The sequence below is a fragment of the Gymnoscopelus microlampas genome, assembly GCF_963454915.1.
Source record: "Gymnoscopelus microlampas genome assembly, chromosome: 15".
Lineage (NCBI taxonomy): Eukaryota > Metazoa > Chordata > Actinopteri > Myctophiformes > Myctophidae > Gymnoscopelus > Gymnoscopelus microlampas.
This window is the reverse complement of record NC_139952.1, coordinates 24,265,944-24,285,661: the sequence shown is the minus strand read 5'-3', so window position 1 is coordinate 24,285,661 and position 19,718 is coordinate 24,265,944. Positions and strand designations below refer to the sequence as shown.

Sequence of the window (19,718 nt, the reverse complement as noted above, 5' to 3'; positions counted from 1 at the left end):
CTTAGCTATGGGTTACAAACAAAATGTACCCATCTCATGTACAGTATGAGGGTTGCATTTGCATAATAATCATACGCTCATTGGTCCTTTCTGCGGTATCCGTTGAAAGCCTTGTTTCTATTTACTGCTCATTGCTCAGATCCGGTCTAGAACCCACCTACTGTATCCGGTAATTTGCACATACACATACATGTGGGCACACAAGCCTTTTTCAGTTTCCGCTCTTTACAGGATCTTCAACCTGTAAAGTCAATTGTCCCCTGGTACCACATTTATAACGTTTTTGCCGATTGGGCATCGTGTGAGTAAACCGCGCTCCCATTGGTTATATTTGACGCGGGGTACTTGAAGCACAACATAGCTTTTGTGTTGACTTGCTCAACAGCTGTTTGTGTCTGTCATCCCGTCAGGAGGATGTCTAATACAGACATGTCCCGGGTTGTGGACATGTTGCGGTCCCTGTATCCGCATGTGCAGACATTAGAGGACTTTACAGACTGCATCGTGTTCAGAGAGGGACGGAAAGTCTCTGTCATCCAAGAGGGAGACAGGGACCGCTTTAAAGCCTCTGTCAGAGGAGTGTTTGTCTGCACCGACACCAAGCTGCAACAAGAGCCAAGCTGCAACCAGGTAGTATACAAAATGATAACACTTTTAAAGCTGCAACCAGTTTACATAATGATAACACTTTTAAAGCTGCAACCAGTTAGGATACAAAATGATAACACATTTTAAAGCTGCAACCAATCAGCAGTGGTGGAAAAAGTATTGCTATTTTTAAATATCTGAAATACATACTGTAGGGCTAAACTTTAAAGTGGTTAGTGTTTTGTAGTAACTAGTTACTAACGTTTTCATATAATTGTAGTGGAGTAAAAGTACACTATTTTCCTCTGAGATGTAATGGAGTAGAAGTAAAAGTATTTATTGTAAATACTGAAGTAAGTAGAAATACCTACTTAAGTACAGTACTTGAGTACATGTACTTACTTACTTTACACCACTGGCAATCAGGTCGGATAACACTATGAATGGAGCAATCAGGTAGGTAGGATATAACGCGTCTGTCTGTCTGTCTGTCTGTGTCTACTGTCTAGCTATCAATAACACTTGATTAAAGATGTAATCAGGTAGGATCAGGATATGCTGCATTTTTATTCAAGCCGCAATAGGGTAGGATAACACTTTAATTATCGTGCAATCTGTTATGCATGATTGCACGATTAATGCATGATGTCTGTGGCCTAATGCATACCAAACTGGAGGTCCTTGAAATAAAAAAAAAGTTTAATAGTCACTGCTGCTATACTTCCTAAGTTAACGTGTGTCTGTGTGTGTGTATGTAACTTCCCTGCTTTAATGTCTTCAGATCTGCACTCTGCCTGAGCTTTTGGCTTTTGTTCTGAACAACCTGAAGCGGAAGAAAAGGAGAAACGTCCTGTCACATGGCTACAGCTCGGCGTTCACCCCTCTGGCTCAGCAGGGACGGGATCTGGATCAGTTCAAGTTCCAAGGCGATGTCATTCAGAGCGCTGCCTACATCCTCGGCAGCACCCTGTGGAAAAGAATTTCGCAGCGTCTTGGGACGGACATCACGAGGTACCTGCTGGAGAGCTGTGCCCTGTTTGTGTCAGTCCCCCCCTCCTGTGTGTTCCAGGTGTGTGGCGTTCCAGTGTATGACAGGTAGGGCTGCAACTTTTCTCGAGTATTCTGTCAATTACTTTTTCGATTAATCAAACATCTAAAATTGCAATACAAAATCTATGCTTTTTTTTTAAATTGATTTGTTATAATATACCATAATATACCATTTGTTATAATATACCACTTTTGCCCTATTTTAGACTTTATTGTACAGCGGTGGTGTCGTGCAAAAATATCGATCATTATTTTATATAATCACTTAAACCGATTAGTTCGATTAACTGTTGTATCCCTGATGACAGGGTTTCCTTTGTTCCTGGTTCCCGTTTTTGTCGTCACCCCCGAAACAGGACAAACGCCGCTGGTAAGTTGAGCCAAAGAAAGACGGGAGAAATGAGGAATGGTGGCAAAGAAAACAGGAATAAAAGGAAAAGAGGAAGATGTGCAGAGGAAGAGCAGTGTTTGACTCCGGCAAAGAGGCCAAGGACGGGGGATGTCGGATTCACACAGATAACCCAACAGGGTTGTGGTGAGACGGCAAACGATGACGTGCAATTTGGGACCGCGGAGACTGCCGCAGCCATAACGCCATCGGAGGCGAGGGGTGACAATTCTAAACAAGCAGTCCAAATGCCGCCCACCTCCTCTCTGACTTTGGACGGAGGTCCTAGCTGGAGATCGGGTCGTTTCCCACCTCCGCCCGCTGCCCAGTGCTTCATTCGTATGTTGGGATTGCTGTACGGAGGGAGGGGCATGCGTGGCTTCCACCTCAACAGGAAGAAGCGGGGTGGGGCTGAGGGGCCCCGGCGGATACAGGGGAGCGACTTGGTGAGAATAATCTTCTTTGAGGGAGTGGCCTATCTTAACGGGCTGGAGAGGAAACCAAAGAAACTCCCTCTGCGTTTTTTCAATATGGTTCCCCTCTTTAGTCGACTGTTAAGTCAACACAGGAGATGTCCGTATAGCAGGATTCTACAGAGAATGTGTCCATTGGCGAAAGATGGACCGGGGGACTTAGGCTCTCTCCTGCCCCAGCACTGTGCACCACAGCGGGTCTATCTGTTCATCAGGGAGTGCCTCTCTAAAGTGGTCCCCCAGGAGCTGTGGGGGTCCGACCACAACAAAGCCATCTTCCTCACCAGGATCCGGGGCTTCCTGCGCAACGGCAAGAACGAGAGGCTCTCATTGGCCGAGCTGATGTGGAAGATGAAAGTGAACGACTGTGATTGGCTGAAGATCAGCAAGACAGGTGAGATTTGGAGGAGAAGTTTTTTAAGCCAATTTAAGAGACACCAAAGAAGGTCTTCCCACCAATTACAATTATTAGGGTAAGATAAGATGTAACTTTGTTTATCCCTAAGGGAACGTTCAGCTGATATAGCTGCCAGTAGCAGAAAATATACCATGGACCATAAAAGAGTGAATATCATCACTGAATGAAGTAGACTAAATTAATTCTCTTTATAAAAATATGTAGTTTTTATAAAATACAGAGCTAGGGCTCAAAAGTGCAGGTGTCAGTGCTTTTGAGGCTATCTACAGGTAGGTATAAAGTATAATACTCCAAATAAACGTAATTAAGTGTCGAAACATTCTGTCATCTGCAGGTCGCGTTCCACCCTGTGAGTTGGCCTATCGGACACAGGTGCTGGGCCAGTACTTGGCTTGGTTACTGGATGGCTATGTTCTAGGTCTGGTCCGGGCCCTTTTCTATGTGACAGAAAGTACGGGGCAGAAGCACGCTCTGAGGTTCTACAGACAGGAAGTCTGGGCCAAGCTGCAGGATCTGGCCTTCAGGTAGAGATGTGCTGTGTAGTTTAGTTTAGTTTAGTTGAATGTATTTACAGTGGTAAAACAGGGGCTCCTTAAATCATCAACACACAACACATTAACAAGCACCAAGTCATGTTATACAATTCCCCTTAACCAAATGCACCCATAAAAGTGAAAAAAAAAATATATATATTTAAAAAATGTTGTCGTGGTTTTAGAGCTCATCTCACCAAGGGTCAGATGGAGGAGTTGACCCCAAATGAAGTGGCCTCTCTCCCCAAAGACACTGTCACCTCCCGCCTTCGCTTCATTCCCAAGGCCGAGGGCATGAGACCTATCACACGCATCATCGGAGCAGACATTAAAACCAGGGTATGTTCTCAACACAGACTTGTTATTACTTTGTACATGAATAGCAACGTTGTGTGTTTGTACATGAATAGCAACGTTGTTTGTTTTGGTTGTGTATTTCTTTGGTAAGCGAATGTAATTTACCCTTTCAGCTCTACCAAGGGCGAGTGCGGAACCTGTTAGATATGCTACGTGCATGCGTGCGCTCAACACCCTCTCTCCTGGGCGCCACAGTGCATGGGAACACGGATATCCATAAGGTTCTACGCTCTCTGGCTCCTGGTCAGAAAGACAAGCCACAACCACTATACTTTGTGAAGGTTGGGACCCGTTCTTCATTTGTCTGTATGGCATGAACACGGTATGAGTGTACTATGCACAGACCTACCAGTGTGACGATGACCAAACAAACGGTACTGATTATATACCATAAGAGATAGGATTTCTTTATTCCATATTTTATTCTGTTTAGGAGGATTAATGTCAGACTATTTCAGCCACGGGCTTGAGACACCAATGAAAGTGAAATATAAGATAGACCATTGCTGATCTTCAGAGAGAAATTCAGGTGCAATCTCTGTTAAATAGGAACAAGTTAGTAATTACCAAAATTAGCAATCCTGCTGAAGCTAGTATGAATAACAATTGATTCCACTTGCTAGTACGCACGATGGGAACTAGATTCAGCTTCCTGTCATGTGCTGTTTTTCATTTGCGATGATTGGACAGACAATGAATGAGTCATGTATTTCAGGTGGATGTGAGTGGAGCCTATGAAAGTCTGCCCCATGCCAAGCTCTTAGATGTGATTGGAGACGTCCTGTCGCCTGTCCTGGATGAAGCGTTTACCATACGCCGCTATGCCAAGATTTGGACAGAAGCTTTTGACGGCCTTAAGAAGAGCTTTGTTAACTGGGTACACACACACACACGCATGTTTGTATTACTATACTTGGGAGGACATCAACATATTAGGACCACATTGAAAGTAGGCGAAAAATTGCAAAACAAATTGCAAGCTCACAGTGCGCGCGCACACACACACACACACACACACACACACATGCACACTATGTATGATTTGATTGATATCTGTGATTTTGTGTGTGTGCTCTTGTTGTTATAGGCTGATTTCATGGAGGATTACACAGAATTCAGTAACATGAAGGGCTTTGCGATGTCACTGCAGAGTGAGGGCAAGGTTAGAAATGCCATCCTGGTGGAGCAGGTGAGGCCACAAACCTGACGTTTTCAGATGGGGGGGTCTGCGGCCAAATCATTTTGGGGGGTCCTTAGCACGATTTATTTTTAGAACTACTGATTTGGAAGGCATTTGTAGAATCGGCCTCAGGTCTAAACTGGCGCTGAAAATAGTAAAAATATCTACAAGCTTGCACACGTGAGCCTAGATCTGCTATTTTAGCTATTTTTTGCCTGACACTCATATGACAAAGTATAAAATAGGGCTTAACTAGTTCTCTTAGTTAACTTATCTTTGCTGTTTCTGTCTTCCAGACTTTCTCCGCAGATCTTCACGGCAGAGATGCCTTGAAGTCTTTCACCCACATGCTCAATGGAAGTGTCATTCAATACATGAAGAGGTAACTCAAACTAGGGAAGGAGGGAGAATACTATTGGGTTAGAATTTGAAAGAAAGTTGAACTACATTTGTAAGCCGGAGATTCTGCATGGCACCGGAATGCTTTGTTTTATTAAAGTATGCCACCTGGAACATTCTAGTACTGTATTCTAGAACCTTCCGTCAGTGCAGAGGGATCCCCCAGGGATCGGTCGTGTCATGTCTGCTGTGCTGTCTCTGCTACGCTCACATGGAGAAACTACTGTTCAAAAACATCACTGACAACGGGGGGTAAGCTACAATGGAAGATGTTATTAATTGATTTAATCAATCAATCAATGTATTAATTGTCTTGGCACCTGAACCATTTTTATTTTGTAATAAACAAACACATTAAGAACAAATTCTCATTTCGAATAATTGCCTGACAAGAGGCATCAGCCTCTTACGGGGTGAGGGGGGATGTAAGAGTGTGTAGAAAACAATTAATATAAATATCCTCCACCACCCTCCCAAATCCTTTCCCTGACTTTAACCACACCAAACCTGTAAAATTAAACATCTGAACCTTATGCCTAAACATAACTATTCATCGGTAAGGTAATAAATATGATACTGCTACTGTTAAGATTTTTTTTGTTTAAATGGACACTGATACCTGGATGTAATAACCCATTACTAACAGTAGAGTGCAGTCTTATACAACAACTCAGTATAAGACTGCACTTATACTGAGTGCGTCTTATGGGTGTATGTGTGTGTGTGCAAATTCTTTCCTCTGTAGATGCCTGATGAGACTGGTGGATGATTTCCTGCTGATCACCCCTCACCTACACCAAGCAGAAACATTCCTCCAGTATGACGTACACACACACACACACACACACACACACACACACACACACACACACACACACACACACACACACACACACACACACACACACACACACACACACACACACACACACACACACACACACACACACACACACACAGTACCTGCGTATATACCATACTTGTAATTCTGTACTTGTGAGGATCTTCCATTTATTTCCATTGACTACATTCATTCCCTAACCTCAGATAACCCTAAAACAAGGTCCTCTTTAAATGTGAGGACCAGTACCCCAAATATGACCTCAGTCTGCAGGATTTTCCACCTTTTTCTATCGTTGTCCAGGCATCTTGTTTTCACTAACATGGAAGTACGAGAACATTTCATCAGAGCAATTCATCAAAAGAACCATTGTACAGCACATCTAATGTTATTGATTTATTACACAACAGGCATCAGATAGACAAAATGGTGTCATTGGTGTGACAAAGGTACTTTATCCCACTGGATCTCAAACTTAGGTCCAGGTCCTTGAGGGGATTCCAGGGGTTCCCAGCAAAATGAGGAACAGTTTAATCACTTAAGCCCTATTAAAATTTTCGGCTCTTTGGAAATGTCCGATCTACAAGCTCTTCAAAATAAATGTAGACAAATCTTGACAAATCTTCAAATGGGGGTCCCTGGCATACAATCTTTTCAAATTGGGGTCCGCAGCCAAATGCATATACATTTGGGGGTCCTTGACATGAAAATTATTAAGAACCACTGCTTTATCCCACTGTTCACCCTACGCAGGACGTGTTTGGCGGGGGTGCCACAGTATGGCCTGGTGGCAAACCCCCAAAAGGTGTTGGTCAACTTTGAAGTGCGCGGAAGCCAGGACGTACGCAGGCTGCCTCCTCATTGCCTCTTCCCCTGGTGTGGGCTGCTGTTGAATACACACACCCTGGACGTTTACAATGATTACACCAGGTGATTCTTTTTTACGTTTATGGGTTTCTTGTAAGTAGCATAAAAGAACATTGTACTTTGTACTTGTATCTACTCATGAAAAAAAAACACCACACCCAGTCTTTCTCAGATAGTTTCCTTGATCCTTTCTTTATAGTGTTTGACCCAATCTCACCTCACAGTTACGCAGGCCTGTCACTACGCTACAGCCTTACTCTAGGCTTCACCCACTCGGCTGGACAACTAATGAGGAGCAAGCTGATGGGTGTCCTCCGACTCAGATGCCACACCATCTTCCTGGACCTCAAGGTGTTATTATTGACCTGTCAAACTGCCGTGACTTCTCACACTACACACAATGTTCCCTGAAAGACGCAGCACTAATAGTCTTATTGTGTGTGTTTGATTAGGGTGCCATTGATGGAACGTCTTTCATTTTAGTGGTTGCCAAACGGTGTCCAGGTGTACCTTGGGATTTTGTGACAACCGCACATTATTATTGCAATTTATAATTTAATATCAGTACTTTGTGCGCACTCATTTCCGATTACAGGGGCATTTTCTATACCCGAGAATATATTCAGTATATTAACCACTTTCAACCTGACATTCTTATTTTGGGGATGTACAGTAACTGTAGGTGAAATGTTTTCTCTTTTAAAATGTATTTATTTTTCACAGATATTGTAGAGCTTATAGATCAGCTATTATCACTATGAATGCAGGTGTGCTGTAATATGTAGACTTGCACTTTGGTGAGCCTTGGAAACAAAACGTTTGAAAACCACTGATCTAAGGCATGAGAGAGCTACTTAGTCTGTTTCAGTTCAGTCGTAGGTGTCCAGTGTATTATCTACGCGCACGCACGTGTGTACACACACACACACACACACACACACACACACACACACACACACACACACACACACACACACACACACACACACACACACACAACTTGTTGTTTCTTTTCTCTTCACAGAGCAACTCTATTGAAACAGTCTACAAAAACACCTACAAGCTAGTGCTGCTTCATGCACACAGGTAAATGCTGAAGTTTGACTTTGATCTTGGGACTTTGATTTCTTTGTGAGTGACTGTCAATGATTCTGCCATATTGTATTATGATAAACACAATAAGCCAGGGCCATTCTGCTTCTTGTGTGATATGTACTATGCTGCTTTGGCTTGATCAATTAAGGTCCATTGTGGCTATTCAATACCTTTGGCTAGCATAACACCAGCGCCAACTTCCTGAGATATGATTTGCCTGTGGGTTTCTATTTCTTCTCCCTCTAATGGGTGTGTCATTTATGTTTTTAATTGTTTTTTTCCTTTTAGGTTCCACGTGTGTGCTCAGAGTTTGCCCTTTGGTCAGAATGTTGCCAAGAACCCTCTCTACTTCCTGCAGATGATTTGGGACATGGCTAAATACACCAACCGGCTTATCAGGCTCAGCAATAAAGGCATTATTTACACATTATGCATGTTTTTTTTTTTTTTACCTGGCACCCCTGTTTTGGGCATGTCCTAAAACTTTTAATATTTTTAAATAATTACAAAATATTTTAAAAATAGCAGATCTACAAGCTGCAATGTGTTTGTATATATAGAGCTTTAGTGGTTAAGTTGAAAACGCTACTGACTCTCTCTGTCCCACCCCCCTCTATCTCTCTCTTTCTCTCTCTGTCCATCTTTTACCTTTCTCCTCTCTCTCTTTCCTCCCTCCATCCCTCCAGGCATGTGTCTGGGCAGTAAGGACCAAACGGGAGTTCTCCAGTATGAGGCAGTGGAGCTTATCTACTGTTTGTCATTTGTGCTGGTGCTGACGCGCCACAGACCCCTCTACAAGGCCATGCTCCCTCATCTGCACCAAAGTATGAACACACACTCTCACACACACACACACACACACACACACACACACTCACACTCACACTCACACTCACACACTCACACACACCATTTACATGGATTTATGCTCCCACCAGCAACCCTCACCAGTTCATGTCTAGCGCTAACCACCACCTTAATTTAAATCCTAACTTTAATTAAAAAACCCTTGAGCCCTCCTAATGAGGCTCTGAAACGTGTCATCAAAAGAGATTTGTCTTTACTTTCTACTGTTGTGTAACATAACCATAACCACGGCAACTTGCCAAGAAGGCTGTTCCAACTGGAATGAATATGAATAGTAAACTCTGTTACATTTTAAACGTCATTTTGATCTTAACAGACAATTCAATGTTTTCCTTTTTTGGACAGTCATATAAGTTACTCTACTGTTTTGATTACATTTGTGTTTCAGTTATTAATAGTTGCGATTACGGAGTTGATTAAAAAAACCTTGCATGATTGGAGTCAATAGGCTCACTCACTACAAAGACAAACAAATAAAACACTCAGATGGTCTCCCTCCACTAAAGCATAGTTCAGACCAAGGATTCGTGACGAGAGGAAACCTTTTTAAGACCGATTTATACTTGGTCGCACGGCGGTGTTGCGTGCCGAAAACAGCCGACCTGCACTAACACGACGCGTTGTAAGCTTGTAGGCCTGCCATTTTTTTATATACGACAGAGCATACATTTAAGCATTAGAACGTCGCAGATAAAAATCACAGCAGTCTGGGAATTACCTACCCTTCACAGGGAAGCGTGTTCTGGAGAGGCGGCTTGGTGCCCTGAGGCTGGCCAGGGTGAGACAATCTGCTACCCCCAGAATCCCGGAGGAGTTTGGGGCTATTCAGACCTCCTGAAACCCTTAATTAGTGGCCCGTACTTGCATGTAAGAGACAAGGTAAGACTCCCTGTTTGCATACAATACAGTATTTGTAGGGCTGGGACAGTTACTGCTAATGTGATGCATAATGGAGCTCATTACTGCAATCTTTTTATTATAATATATAAAAAAGAAGGAAAAAAATCATGTGGCTTTCTCACCGCAGTAATACACAAGGAGCGACACAAATAAATGATTCACAAAAGCGTCTGTCAATCACAGCCTGGGCCCTGAGCAGACGCTGATTGGCTCATCCACTTTTTGGTGTCTGCTAAAGCAAAACGCCCACCCAGCGCTTGGGGCCAGACCGGTCTGCAGAAAACACATGATAATGTGAATTCACACGACCGGAATGGTTTACCAGGCTACCTATTTTGCGCATATCATTAAAGGCGAAACCTTTAAAACATATGAGGCTTGATTGATTGATATATTGAATACTTTATTAGCAGTTTGACAAAAAAAAGCACAAGAAAGTACAGTTCAATACAAGGTCTGCAAAGAGGATTTTAAACCCAAGAAAGCCTATGGCTTGTTTCCATCAATTCCATCAATTCATCGAAACATTTATTGACAGACAAATATACACTACTATGCACAACATCATATAAACAGTTTGAAAACAAAAACAAAAATATGTACATTAATATAACTCGAAAAACAAATGGGGGATCCTGTCTTCATTTCTCATAAGATGGTGGTTGTTATGGTTGCTGTTGATGTGTCGGACTCGACATCATAAAATCCTCAGTGTTAATTTCAAACGGAGTGTAAAAATGTAACCCAGTGGACCCTTGGGTTAAATGTTTACACTGGGCTCCACCCTTACTGTGATATCATAATCTTTCATTCTTATTTCTCTCTTCTTTCTTTGCCAGGTTTGGATGCAGTGCTCCAGAAGTAAAAAAAAATGACAGATGGAAGCAGGCCAAGATAGGACGCTCAGAACCAATTCCTACTTAGAGGAACGCTTTGGTGATGAGAACTAGATATAAACACATCAACAAATCCCAGAACATCAACAAAGATGGATTGTTAAATGTAAAATCCCCAAGTGAAGCCTGTCTTTTGGACTTTGACTTTTGATTCCATTGTAATTTTCTACCTCGCACACACACACTTACAGTACTGATACGTCTAATCTATGTATAACATTTCCCCATACAAACACATTTTAGCACTTAACTGAACGTGCGGTGGAGTTTACTTCAATCTCATAGCTGTCGTTGACATAAGGATTTAGGTTGTTGCGATTGGGGGACCTACTTTTCTTGCGAAAAATGAGGGGTAGCCCTCTGTAGAGGGCTACCAGCGGGATGGAGACCACAGGCACCACAGAGAGGAGGACGATGATGCCAAACACCCAGTCTGGATAGGGCCTGGACTCAGTCTGGGGGAAATTCTCCTAAAGAGAGAAACAGACAATTATATGAAACGCATTGCTTTTCTGACACATCTGCATGTTATACTGTATGTGGCCATCATCTGGACTGTATGTTTGTCACCTGCTCTTTATGCACTTCTATTTGCTTTACTACAGTTTGTACTTTTGTTGCACTACTAAAAGTTTCACTTTTTGTAACCAAGAGGTTTACAATCTTGTTTATTTGTGTGTGTGTGGTTGTGTGGTTTTCTGTAACAATGGCTGTAGTCATACTGGAGGTGTCAAATGGGTGTGTCAAAACCTGCTTTCAAAGCACAGTTGTGTTTTGGAGTGTCTACACAGGGCATAGACCAAAATATCTCTGCTGTGGGGTAGAAACCAGCTATGTGTAAAATATTTTTGACTTTTCAGGAAATGAGAAAAAAAACACAATACTGCCTCATCAAAGTTGGTATGGTGACTATACATTGTCAGATACTTGACTGTGTCCTTATAGGCTATTATCATCACTTTACCCAAATACAGCTCAAGTGGAGTTAGAAGGTTTTTGAACATTAATGTGGAGAGTTTTACCGTCTGACTTAGTCATCCTAATCAATGATGGACCAAACAACTATCTCCACAATTTGAAGTTAGGTTTTAGTTTAAGGAATGGATCCAATGGAGTTAGGAGGTTTAGTCAGAAGCGCTTTTTAATTTTTTTCATTAGTTAAATATTTGTAAAACCCACACACAGACGTAAAGGGTGTTCAATAGCACTGATTTATAATAACAAATTTTAAAAAGTAGAACATTTGAGATAGCTGGTTTCTGCCCGACAGCAAAGATATAATGTATGGCATCAAGGCATTGACGAGTTCAAACTTGTTGTGCAGTGTGCAAAATTTGAGTGTTCTAAAATCTCTTTTGAGAAACAAGTCTAATTTGTTTAATTCTAGTTTAATTGGAATTGCCATTCGGCACTGCATGTGCATACCTTTGGGTCATATATGAGACCGAATGCTCGGGCACTTTCCGAGTTACGCCCGGGACAAATTCCTGTGTGACACACACACAGAAATTCCGTAGATTATAGTTTAAATAGATAGATAAGCACACTTACATAACCAGGGTCCCAAGCAGGATAGGAGGGGCGTGTCTGTGATTGGATGACCACATAAGCAATGAATACCACAAAGAGCATTATAGGGCTGATGACCATCCAGCAAGCCCTCCAGAAAATGTTGGGCCTCTTCCCTGTCATGAAGTAGATGTCCTCACTGAAACTGTCATGCAACGCAACAATTGTCAGTGAAACAAGTTTACAACACAGTCTGATTCTGAACGGTTGATTCTGAACCTGAATAAAGAAACAAACTTTACTTTTTCATTCCATAGATGTAAACCACTCCGATAATCTCAAAGAATCCAATGATAAGTAGTGGTACAGAGGCCACATAGCCGTTGAAGATCTCCAACCAGTAGTTCCCTGAACCCATGGTGAATATCAGAGCCATGGAAAAACATATCAGACACACCAATGCTGGGGAAGTGAGAGGAGAAATTAGTTTTAAACCAAAGTAATAGAATTGTTAAAGTGCAGTGTAGTGTGGTGTGTGCAGTGAGACTAGTTAACTTCTAGATCACTGTGCTGGAAATATAGTTCTATAGTACTTATACGTTTGGTGTCAGAGCAGATTATACTCTCCGATCATGCCAATATTCTGACCATTAACAGAATTAGAATTCTTGATTGGTTTGTGCAAGATATTACAGCAACATGTTACAAACTGTAAGTGTTATAAATAAAATTAAGCTCTCAGAAATATACTGTATGTACATCTATTTATCTACAGTAGGCGTACGTAATATATAAAGGATAAAAAAAACAATCTAGCATAAGACTATTTAAATAGCTTTTTGGAATATATCATATTGACCGACAGAGATACCTGTGACCAGTTCATTTGGCATCCACTTGGGCACCAGTTTCAGGTCGTGGATTGGATTGAGAATGCCCTCGATGTTGCCAAACATGGAGGAAAGGCCCAGGCTGAAGAGCATGACGAAGAACAGCACAGCCCAAACCTGAGAGCCTGGCATCTCTATCACAGCCTCAGTGAACACAATAAATGCCAGGCCAGTACCTGATGCACTCTAGGATAAGAGGATACATAAAAAGGGAGACAACAGACAATGTCATGTATTATTGGCGATATGGTCCTTTAATTGATTTAAAAAATGAAAATATCTGAGAATACACATTGACATGAATCCAATATGTTATTAGCAGAGATGATTTGTAAACAAACAAAACTAAATGAAACAGAACAACACAACACTGTCTCTAAAATAATTGTAGTATGGCAGGTTTATTAACTATGAATTGTGAATAACTTAAATCATTGAAAAGTTATTAATGTAGCCATTGAGAGACAGATGAAAAGGCCATAATGGCAGTGTTTTCAAGGTCAGAGTTTTCCTTGTGCAAAATACCTGCTCCAGAAATGTGTTTATATCGCAATGTTTCAGATCCAAACTGGAGACAACTTCAGGAGATGATCCATTGAGATTTCCCAACCATTCATCATAGTTGTCAAGCGTCATGTTTTGGTCCCCAATGTCAAACTTGTTGGTCAGAAGCAAGATGTTGCTGTAGATGGAATACAAGATAACATCCCATAACGAGTTGGTATGAATAGCAAGGTGAGGTATAAACCTGTATAGCATAAGCACAAAATACAACATACAGTACAGACCGTACCTCTGTATACAGGCATCAAAGTTGGATCTGGCTTTAAATCCCAGGATAGAGAAGACAGAGATGGAGGCGTAGAGAGACGTAGCACTGTTTATCACCCCCACCAGGACAGCATCTCGCTCACAGTTATTTCTGAGATACAGAACAGAACACACAGTTTGACTTTGCCACTTCACTCCAGCCGATCCCATCATTCCTTGGCGCGCGTGCACACCGCACACACACACACACACACACACACACACACACACACACACACACACACACACACACACACACACACACACACACACACACACACACACACACACACACACACACACACACACACACACACACACACACACACACACATGCAAGAACGACAATATGAAAACAACAAACCCACCTCTCTGGATTGTAACTGGAGAAGGCTATGAGTCCTCCAAAGGCCACTGAGAGAGAGAAGAAGATCTGCGTAGCAGCATCCAGCCACACCTGGGGCTTCTTCAGAACCTCCCACTGATTGAAGTGCAAGATTATAAAAGATAAATCCATCAGACCATCTGATTCATTTTTAAGGCCAGCTGCACCGGCCTATACTCGGGAACGTTGCAAATCAGGAACAATGCAAGTTGGGAATGCATGCATGCCCCACCCAACCTGGTTATACAATACCCGTTGTCATAGTACCTGTTGTAACCATCCCTTGTATGCCCATATATGGAGATTCCTGATGTAATCAGAATGTGCCTAATCTTTCAAAACAGATTATAATAACAGCTGTATCTGTCAGCACCACTGCCCTAACTAAACACATAGTAGTGTTGTTAGTAGGAATAAACGCAGAAGCCTTCGGGAGGAAGTGGACTAAGAAAGGGGAGGAGCCAAACCAAGTTCCTGTCTCTATACAAAAAAAGGAGGTGGTGCCCAGAGGCAAAAACAAAGGGCGAAAACATGGGCCCATATACTGTATCTGTTTGTCTGTCTGTCCGCCGATCCAACCGATATGCCCACATATGGGCATATCAGTTGGATTGGCGGATCAGTTGGATTGGCAGTTCTGGATAACCACATTTCCATCCAACTAGATGCCGGGAACCAAACTCCCTCGACGATGTGCTTGCCGAGTTTGAAGTGAGTTGGTCCAATATATGGGTATGCCCCATAAACAGTATGGGCATGCCCCATATATGGGCATATCCTAATATAAATCAAAATCATCTAAGCATATATTATTAGCAGAAATGGAAATTTAAAAATAAAATGTAAAGATATTTTAAAATATATGTTCGTGAACGGAAATGACGACGGATGCCAGCTTCCTGCCTCGGATTTCGGGAGGTGTAGTTCCAGACTCATATAGCAATCAGAGATTGTGGAATAGTTGTCTGACTACGCGAGACTAATCAGGCTTTGACTAGTGAGAGCTCACATCAGGTGTGAAGAGGTAGATGAGGCCGTCAGTGGCTCCTGGCAGGGTGAGGCCACGCACCAGGAAGATGGTCAGTACCAGGTATGGGAATGTGGCCGTCACGTACACAGCCTGAAACATAAATACAATGTGTTTCACTCATTTGCATTAAAGGTGAGATTGTTTTTGTTAAGGTGTAAGTGTTAAATAGCTCTACAGTATATTCTGATAGTAATCATTGCTATACAGTGTTTGTCTCCAGCTCTTTACTAAATAGAAAATACATTTTCAGATCAGGATACCAATTTTGTTTAATCAGGATAGAGAGAACTGATTCAGGATACAGGATAGACAAGTGATATTGGAAGTGAGGGAAAAAAAATAGCTGACAAAACTGGAACTGGAAAAAGTAACTGATAATTCTCTTTGTGGGGTTTTCTATCCTCATTGGATAAAATGCCAACCTGAAAATATATTTTCCGTTTACTAGAGAGCTGGAGACATGGCCTTACTGAACAAATACTCTAAAGCAATGATTATCAGAATATAGAGCTTTAACTTTTTAACATGTCACTTACACCTCTTTAATGCACCATTGTAAGCCTTTATAATATACAGTAACCCCATGTTCCATGTTTCTATGGACTATATTGGTGAACCATTTCCAATCACCTTTCCCACAGTCTCAATGCCCCTGATGAAACAGATGTAGACCACACACCACGCAGTGGCCAGGCAGACCACCAGCCACCACTGCAAGGGACCGCTCTCCGTAATGTCTGTTGTGATGTTCAAAGTCTCACGGTACCAGAAGTAGTTCACTGGTGTGCTGTCAACACACTCCTTATTATAACCTGTGAGATTATTATGGAGGTAAACAATGGAAACAGAATAGATCATGAAATAGCTTCATTTTGTTTTATGCAAGAATTAAACAAGAAGACGTGATCCTGGTACTTTGACTATATTATTTGTGTTCTAGCTCTAACAGAGAAGTGAAAATACTTACTTGTGAGACTGTCATCAAGTGGACACTGGCTCCAAGGCAGTGGGTTTTGGAAAGAATGGAAGAAATACCACAGCACCCAGGCCAGAATAGTGTTGTAAAACATTGCTACCAGGAAGGACACCATCATGGATGCTATGCCTGTACAGTTCAAACAGAAAGTGACATTATACACACGCAACTGCACAGGCTGCCTACATTACACTACATTACATTCAACATATGTATTGCAACCACTGCAACATGGTGTGATGACTGCTGTGTATGCATTTGTAACTGTAAGCACAGAAAGATTTTGGGGAGACCAGTAACAGATATACTGTAACGTTACTGTAAGTGATTTTGATGGATATCATGTCAAAGTGATATTTTCCTCTGGAAATGTATTTATTTATCTATCTTTGACTAAAGCTAACCCCAGGCATACTGTATTGTATGTTGTCCAGGATTTTGTTGAAGCAAAAATGTTAAATCACATTTTCTGAAAATAAAACTCCATGCAGTAGAAGATCAGTAATAAAATATATTTATATGCTGAGACCAACTCTCGCTTGAAAATGTTTGGCAGACAACAGAGATCATGGACACATGATAAATATTTTCAGCTGTGGGTCATATGTGTTATAACTTATGTGTACCAACATGAGATCACAGTTCTCCTGGCCTACCCACCAACTCCACCCAGAAATGGTGAAATTGAGTTCCAGACACCGGTGCTGCCCATGCGAAGCCTCTGTCCTATCGCTAATTCCAGGTAAAGCAGTGGGAGGCCCTCAAACACCAGCGCTATCACGTATGGAATGAGGAAGGCGCCTGCAAACACAACACAGTCAGAAGTTACAGCACTGCAGGTTTGAGTCACATTTCTTTACAGGGGCAGTGTGGTCTTCATTACTAGACTGTTGGTGCTACTTTATATGTTTATGAATTGAATACCAAGGACCTCAATGGAAACAAGACCACAAGGACTTTTTTGGACAGATCTTTTAGACAAAGTGTTTTAACTGTACTTGTGCTGTTTTTAACATTTCTGCCTAATAAAATATTCAATGAATCAATCAAAGACTTTGCCTTGGAACATGGAATAAGAAATTCAAAATGCCATCTTTATGATCGTGAATGGCAGTCATCATTGCTGCTGTCATGCAATTCAAACAGGTGATGTATGTGTGTGTGTGTGTGTGTGTGTGTGTGTGTGTGTGTGTGTGTGTGTGTGTGTGTGTGTGTGTGTGTGTGTGTGTGTGTGTGTGTGTGTGTGTATATATATATATATATATATATAAAGGCCTGTCCCCGACTAAGAATTTATATAGTCGAATCTTTTTTTATTGCCATTCATATTCATTGACAGGCAATATATATCACATTGCAGAAATGTTATGAATTTTTGAAAATGAAAATAATACACAAAAGAAAAAAACAACAAGCAGAAAACAGTACATTAAAGAAAAATAATAATATGAATAAATAAGTAAATAGACAAACAATCATAAAGAAAAAAATCTACATTTGCCTTGAGAGTGAGAGCATTTTTTTCTTCTTTTTGTTTTCTCTTTGCATTATTTGACTAAGGGATTGGCAGTTGAATCAGACTCCCTCGATCGATTAGTCGACGATTCGACTAATTGAGGTCAGGCCTAATATAATATAATATTATATATTATATATATATATATAATATAATGCTAACTTAAAGCCAATCTCAAAACACCTGTAGTGGCAAGTTTAATATACTGTATATGAGTTTTCACAGCAAGCCACAATGTTATTAAAAAACAATGGAAATACAGCATCTCACCTCCTCCATAGATTTGGCAAAGATAGGGAAAGCGCCACACATTTCCCAGTCCTACTGCAAAGCCAATACAGGTCAACAGGTATTGGACTTTGTTGTCCCACTTGGGTCTCTCCTTGTCCAAACTGGATGTCTCCATATTCACCCTCCTCTAGCAGGTAGCAGCACAAGCACCTTTAGAAGTTTAGTACAGATCCAGTGAAGCAGACGTCCAAAGATACGAGTTTTCTTATGCTTTCATCAAGTTTAGCCTCCCCTGCCTTCAATAAAAGCTGATTAGCACAGACTCTGTGTCAGGTTTGTCCTGCTTGCCTCTAATTCCTCTCTTTGACCCTCCTGCGGGTTTTATCCTCTGTTGCCCTCTCAATCTCCCTTTGGAGCTCCAGCGTCATGCATACAGCTTTTATAGGTTTGGCATGAAATCAGGCCATCAGGAAGTGAGTGAAAAGAGTGGGAATGATGATTAAGTGGTTATACATCCTTTGTTTGTTTGGAATGGCGCTTTACTGTGGTACAGATTAATGGATAACTCAGAGATGCTGCTCCAAAGCAAGACCAGTCAATAAAAAAAGGGTCAGATGGACAGTAATTTGTACCGTGCCATATTGCCATATATCTTTTATTCTTTAAATAATAAAAGTTTAGTTTTATTGTGAATGTTGCATCAGTTACTGAAATGATGGTGAGGCAAAGTTCAGTGATACTGGAAAACAACACCATGTAAACCTATAAGATTTATGTAGCGGGGGGAAGCTTTAGGAGAGGAGATACTAGTAAAACACATAATTTTCATTACATGGAACTGCCTACTTGACTACGCCACCTTTTTCTAGAGGGACAGCCCTCTAACAATGCACAGGTTAATTTAAAGGTAATTGATATTTTTTGGTAAAAACAAAAAGTATTTTGTTAAAAGGTTAAAGCACTATATTGTAATGGTATTCATTGCTGTTGTGTTGTGAAAATACATTTTCAGGTCGGAGTCTTGGGAGCCTTATAGTAACAGGTCCACCTGGTTACCTCCACTAGGCTGAAGGCCGAGGCCAGAGATTATGTTTTCGCCCCATCTTGTCTGTGTGTCTGTAAGTGTGTCCGTGAACTCCTTGACCGATCAGTGCCAACTATCTTGTCCACGTAGGCAGTTTTTGGATTTTAGTTTTCTTACATAAACATTAGCAATGCACATGTGTAGTGATTTAGATCCGAGCTGGGATTGAACCCCAGTCTCAAACTCGACAAACCAACGCACAACCTACCGTGCCAATAGAGCTAAGCTCGATTGGCAGAACTGTTGTGGCCATATCTTGTCTGGGGCACTACATCTGCACACATACAGTAAACATGTAGCTTACCTATGAATATGCTATAAGGATTGGCCTACATCTTAAAATATACATTTTCTTCAGTCATACTGTAGTGGGAGAATTGCATTCCTTCATGATAAAGTTGATAAAGGAGCTGATAAGGGTCGTAATTCCTGCTC

General features: G+C 41.5%; 2 protein-coding genes across 2 annotated transcripts; one reads left to right on the top strand and one right to left on the bottom strand.

Annotated features, from left to right (window-relative positions):
- Positions 1–414: 414 nt before the first annotated feature.
- On the top strand, positions 415–10,923 carry tert (telomerase reverse transcriptase; the record flags this gene model as incomplete). The annotated part of the gene is made up of 18 exons (XM_084080701.1): positions 415–630; positions 1,370–1,683; positions 1,947–2,893; positions 3,252–3,441; positions 3,636–3,789; positions 3,921–4,088; positions 4,523–4,684; positions 4,895–4,996; positions 5,284–5,369; positions 5,522–5,638; positions 6,132–6,203; positions 6,981–7,157; positions 7,319–7,445; positions 8,119–8,180; positions 8,478–8,602; positions 8,876–9,013; positions 9,788–9,935; positions 10,796–10,923. 17 exons carry the CDS (start codon positions 415–417, stop codon positions 9,892–9,894), a joined length of 3,264 nt encoding a protein of 1,087 aa, XP_083936827.1. The 3' UTR covers positions 9,895–9,935; positions 10,796–10,923.
- Positions 10,924–11,078: 155 nt separating this feature from the next.
- LOC311061706 (sodium-dependent neutral amino acid transporter B(0)AT3-like) lies at positions 11,079–18,627 on the bottom strand (the record flags this gene model as incomplete). The annotated part of the gene is made up of 13 exons (XM_084080395.1): positions 11,079–11,322; positions 12,404–12,566; positions 12,664–12,823; positions 13,233–13,437; positions 13,777–13,933; positions 14,045–14,173; positions 14,430–14,542; positions 15,456–15,566; positions 16,107–16,288; positions 16,444–16,581; positions 17,113–17,253; positions 18,239–18,386; positions 18,568–18,627. The coding sequence occupies 13 exons, from the start codon at positions 18,625–18,627 to the stop codon at positions 11,092–11,094; spliced, it is 1,938 nt and encodes a 645-aa protein (XP_083936521.1). The 3' UTR covers positions 11,079–11,091.
- Positions 18,628–19,718: the final 1,091 nt, after the last annotated feature.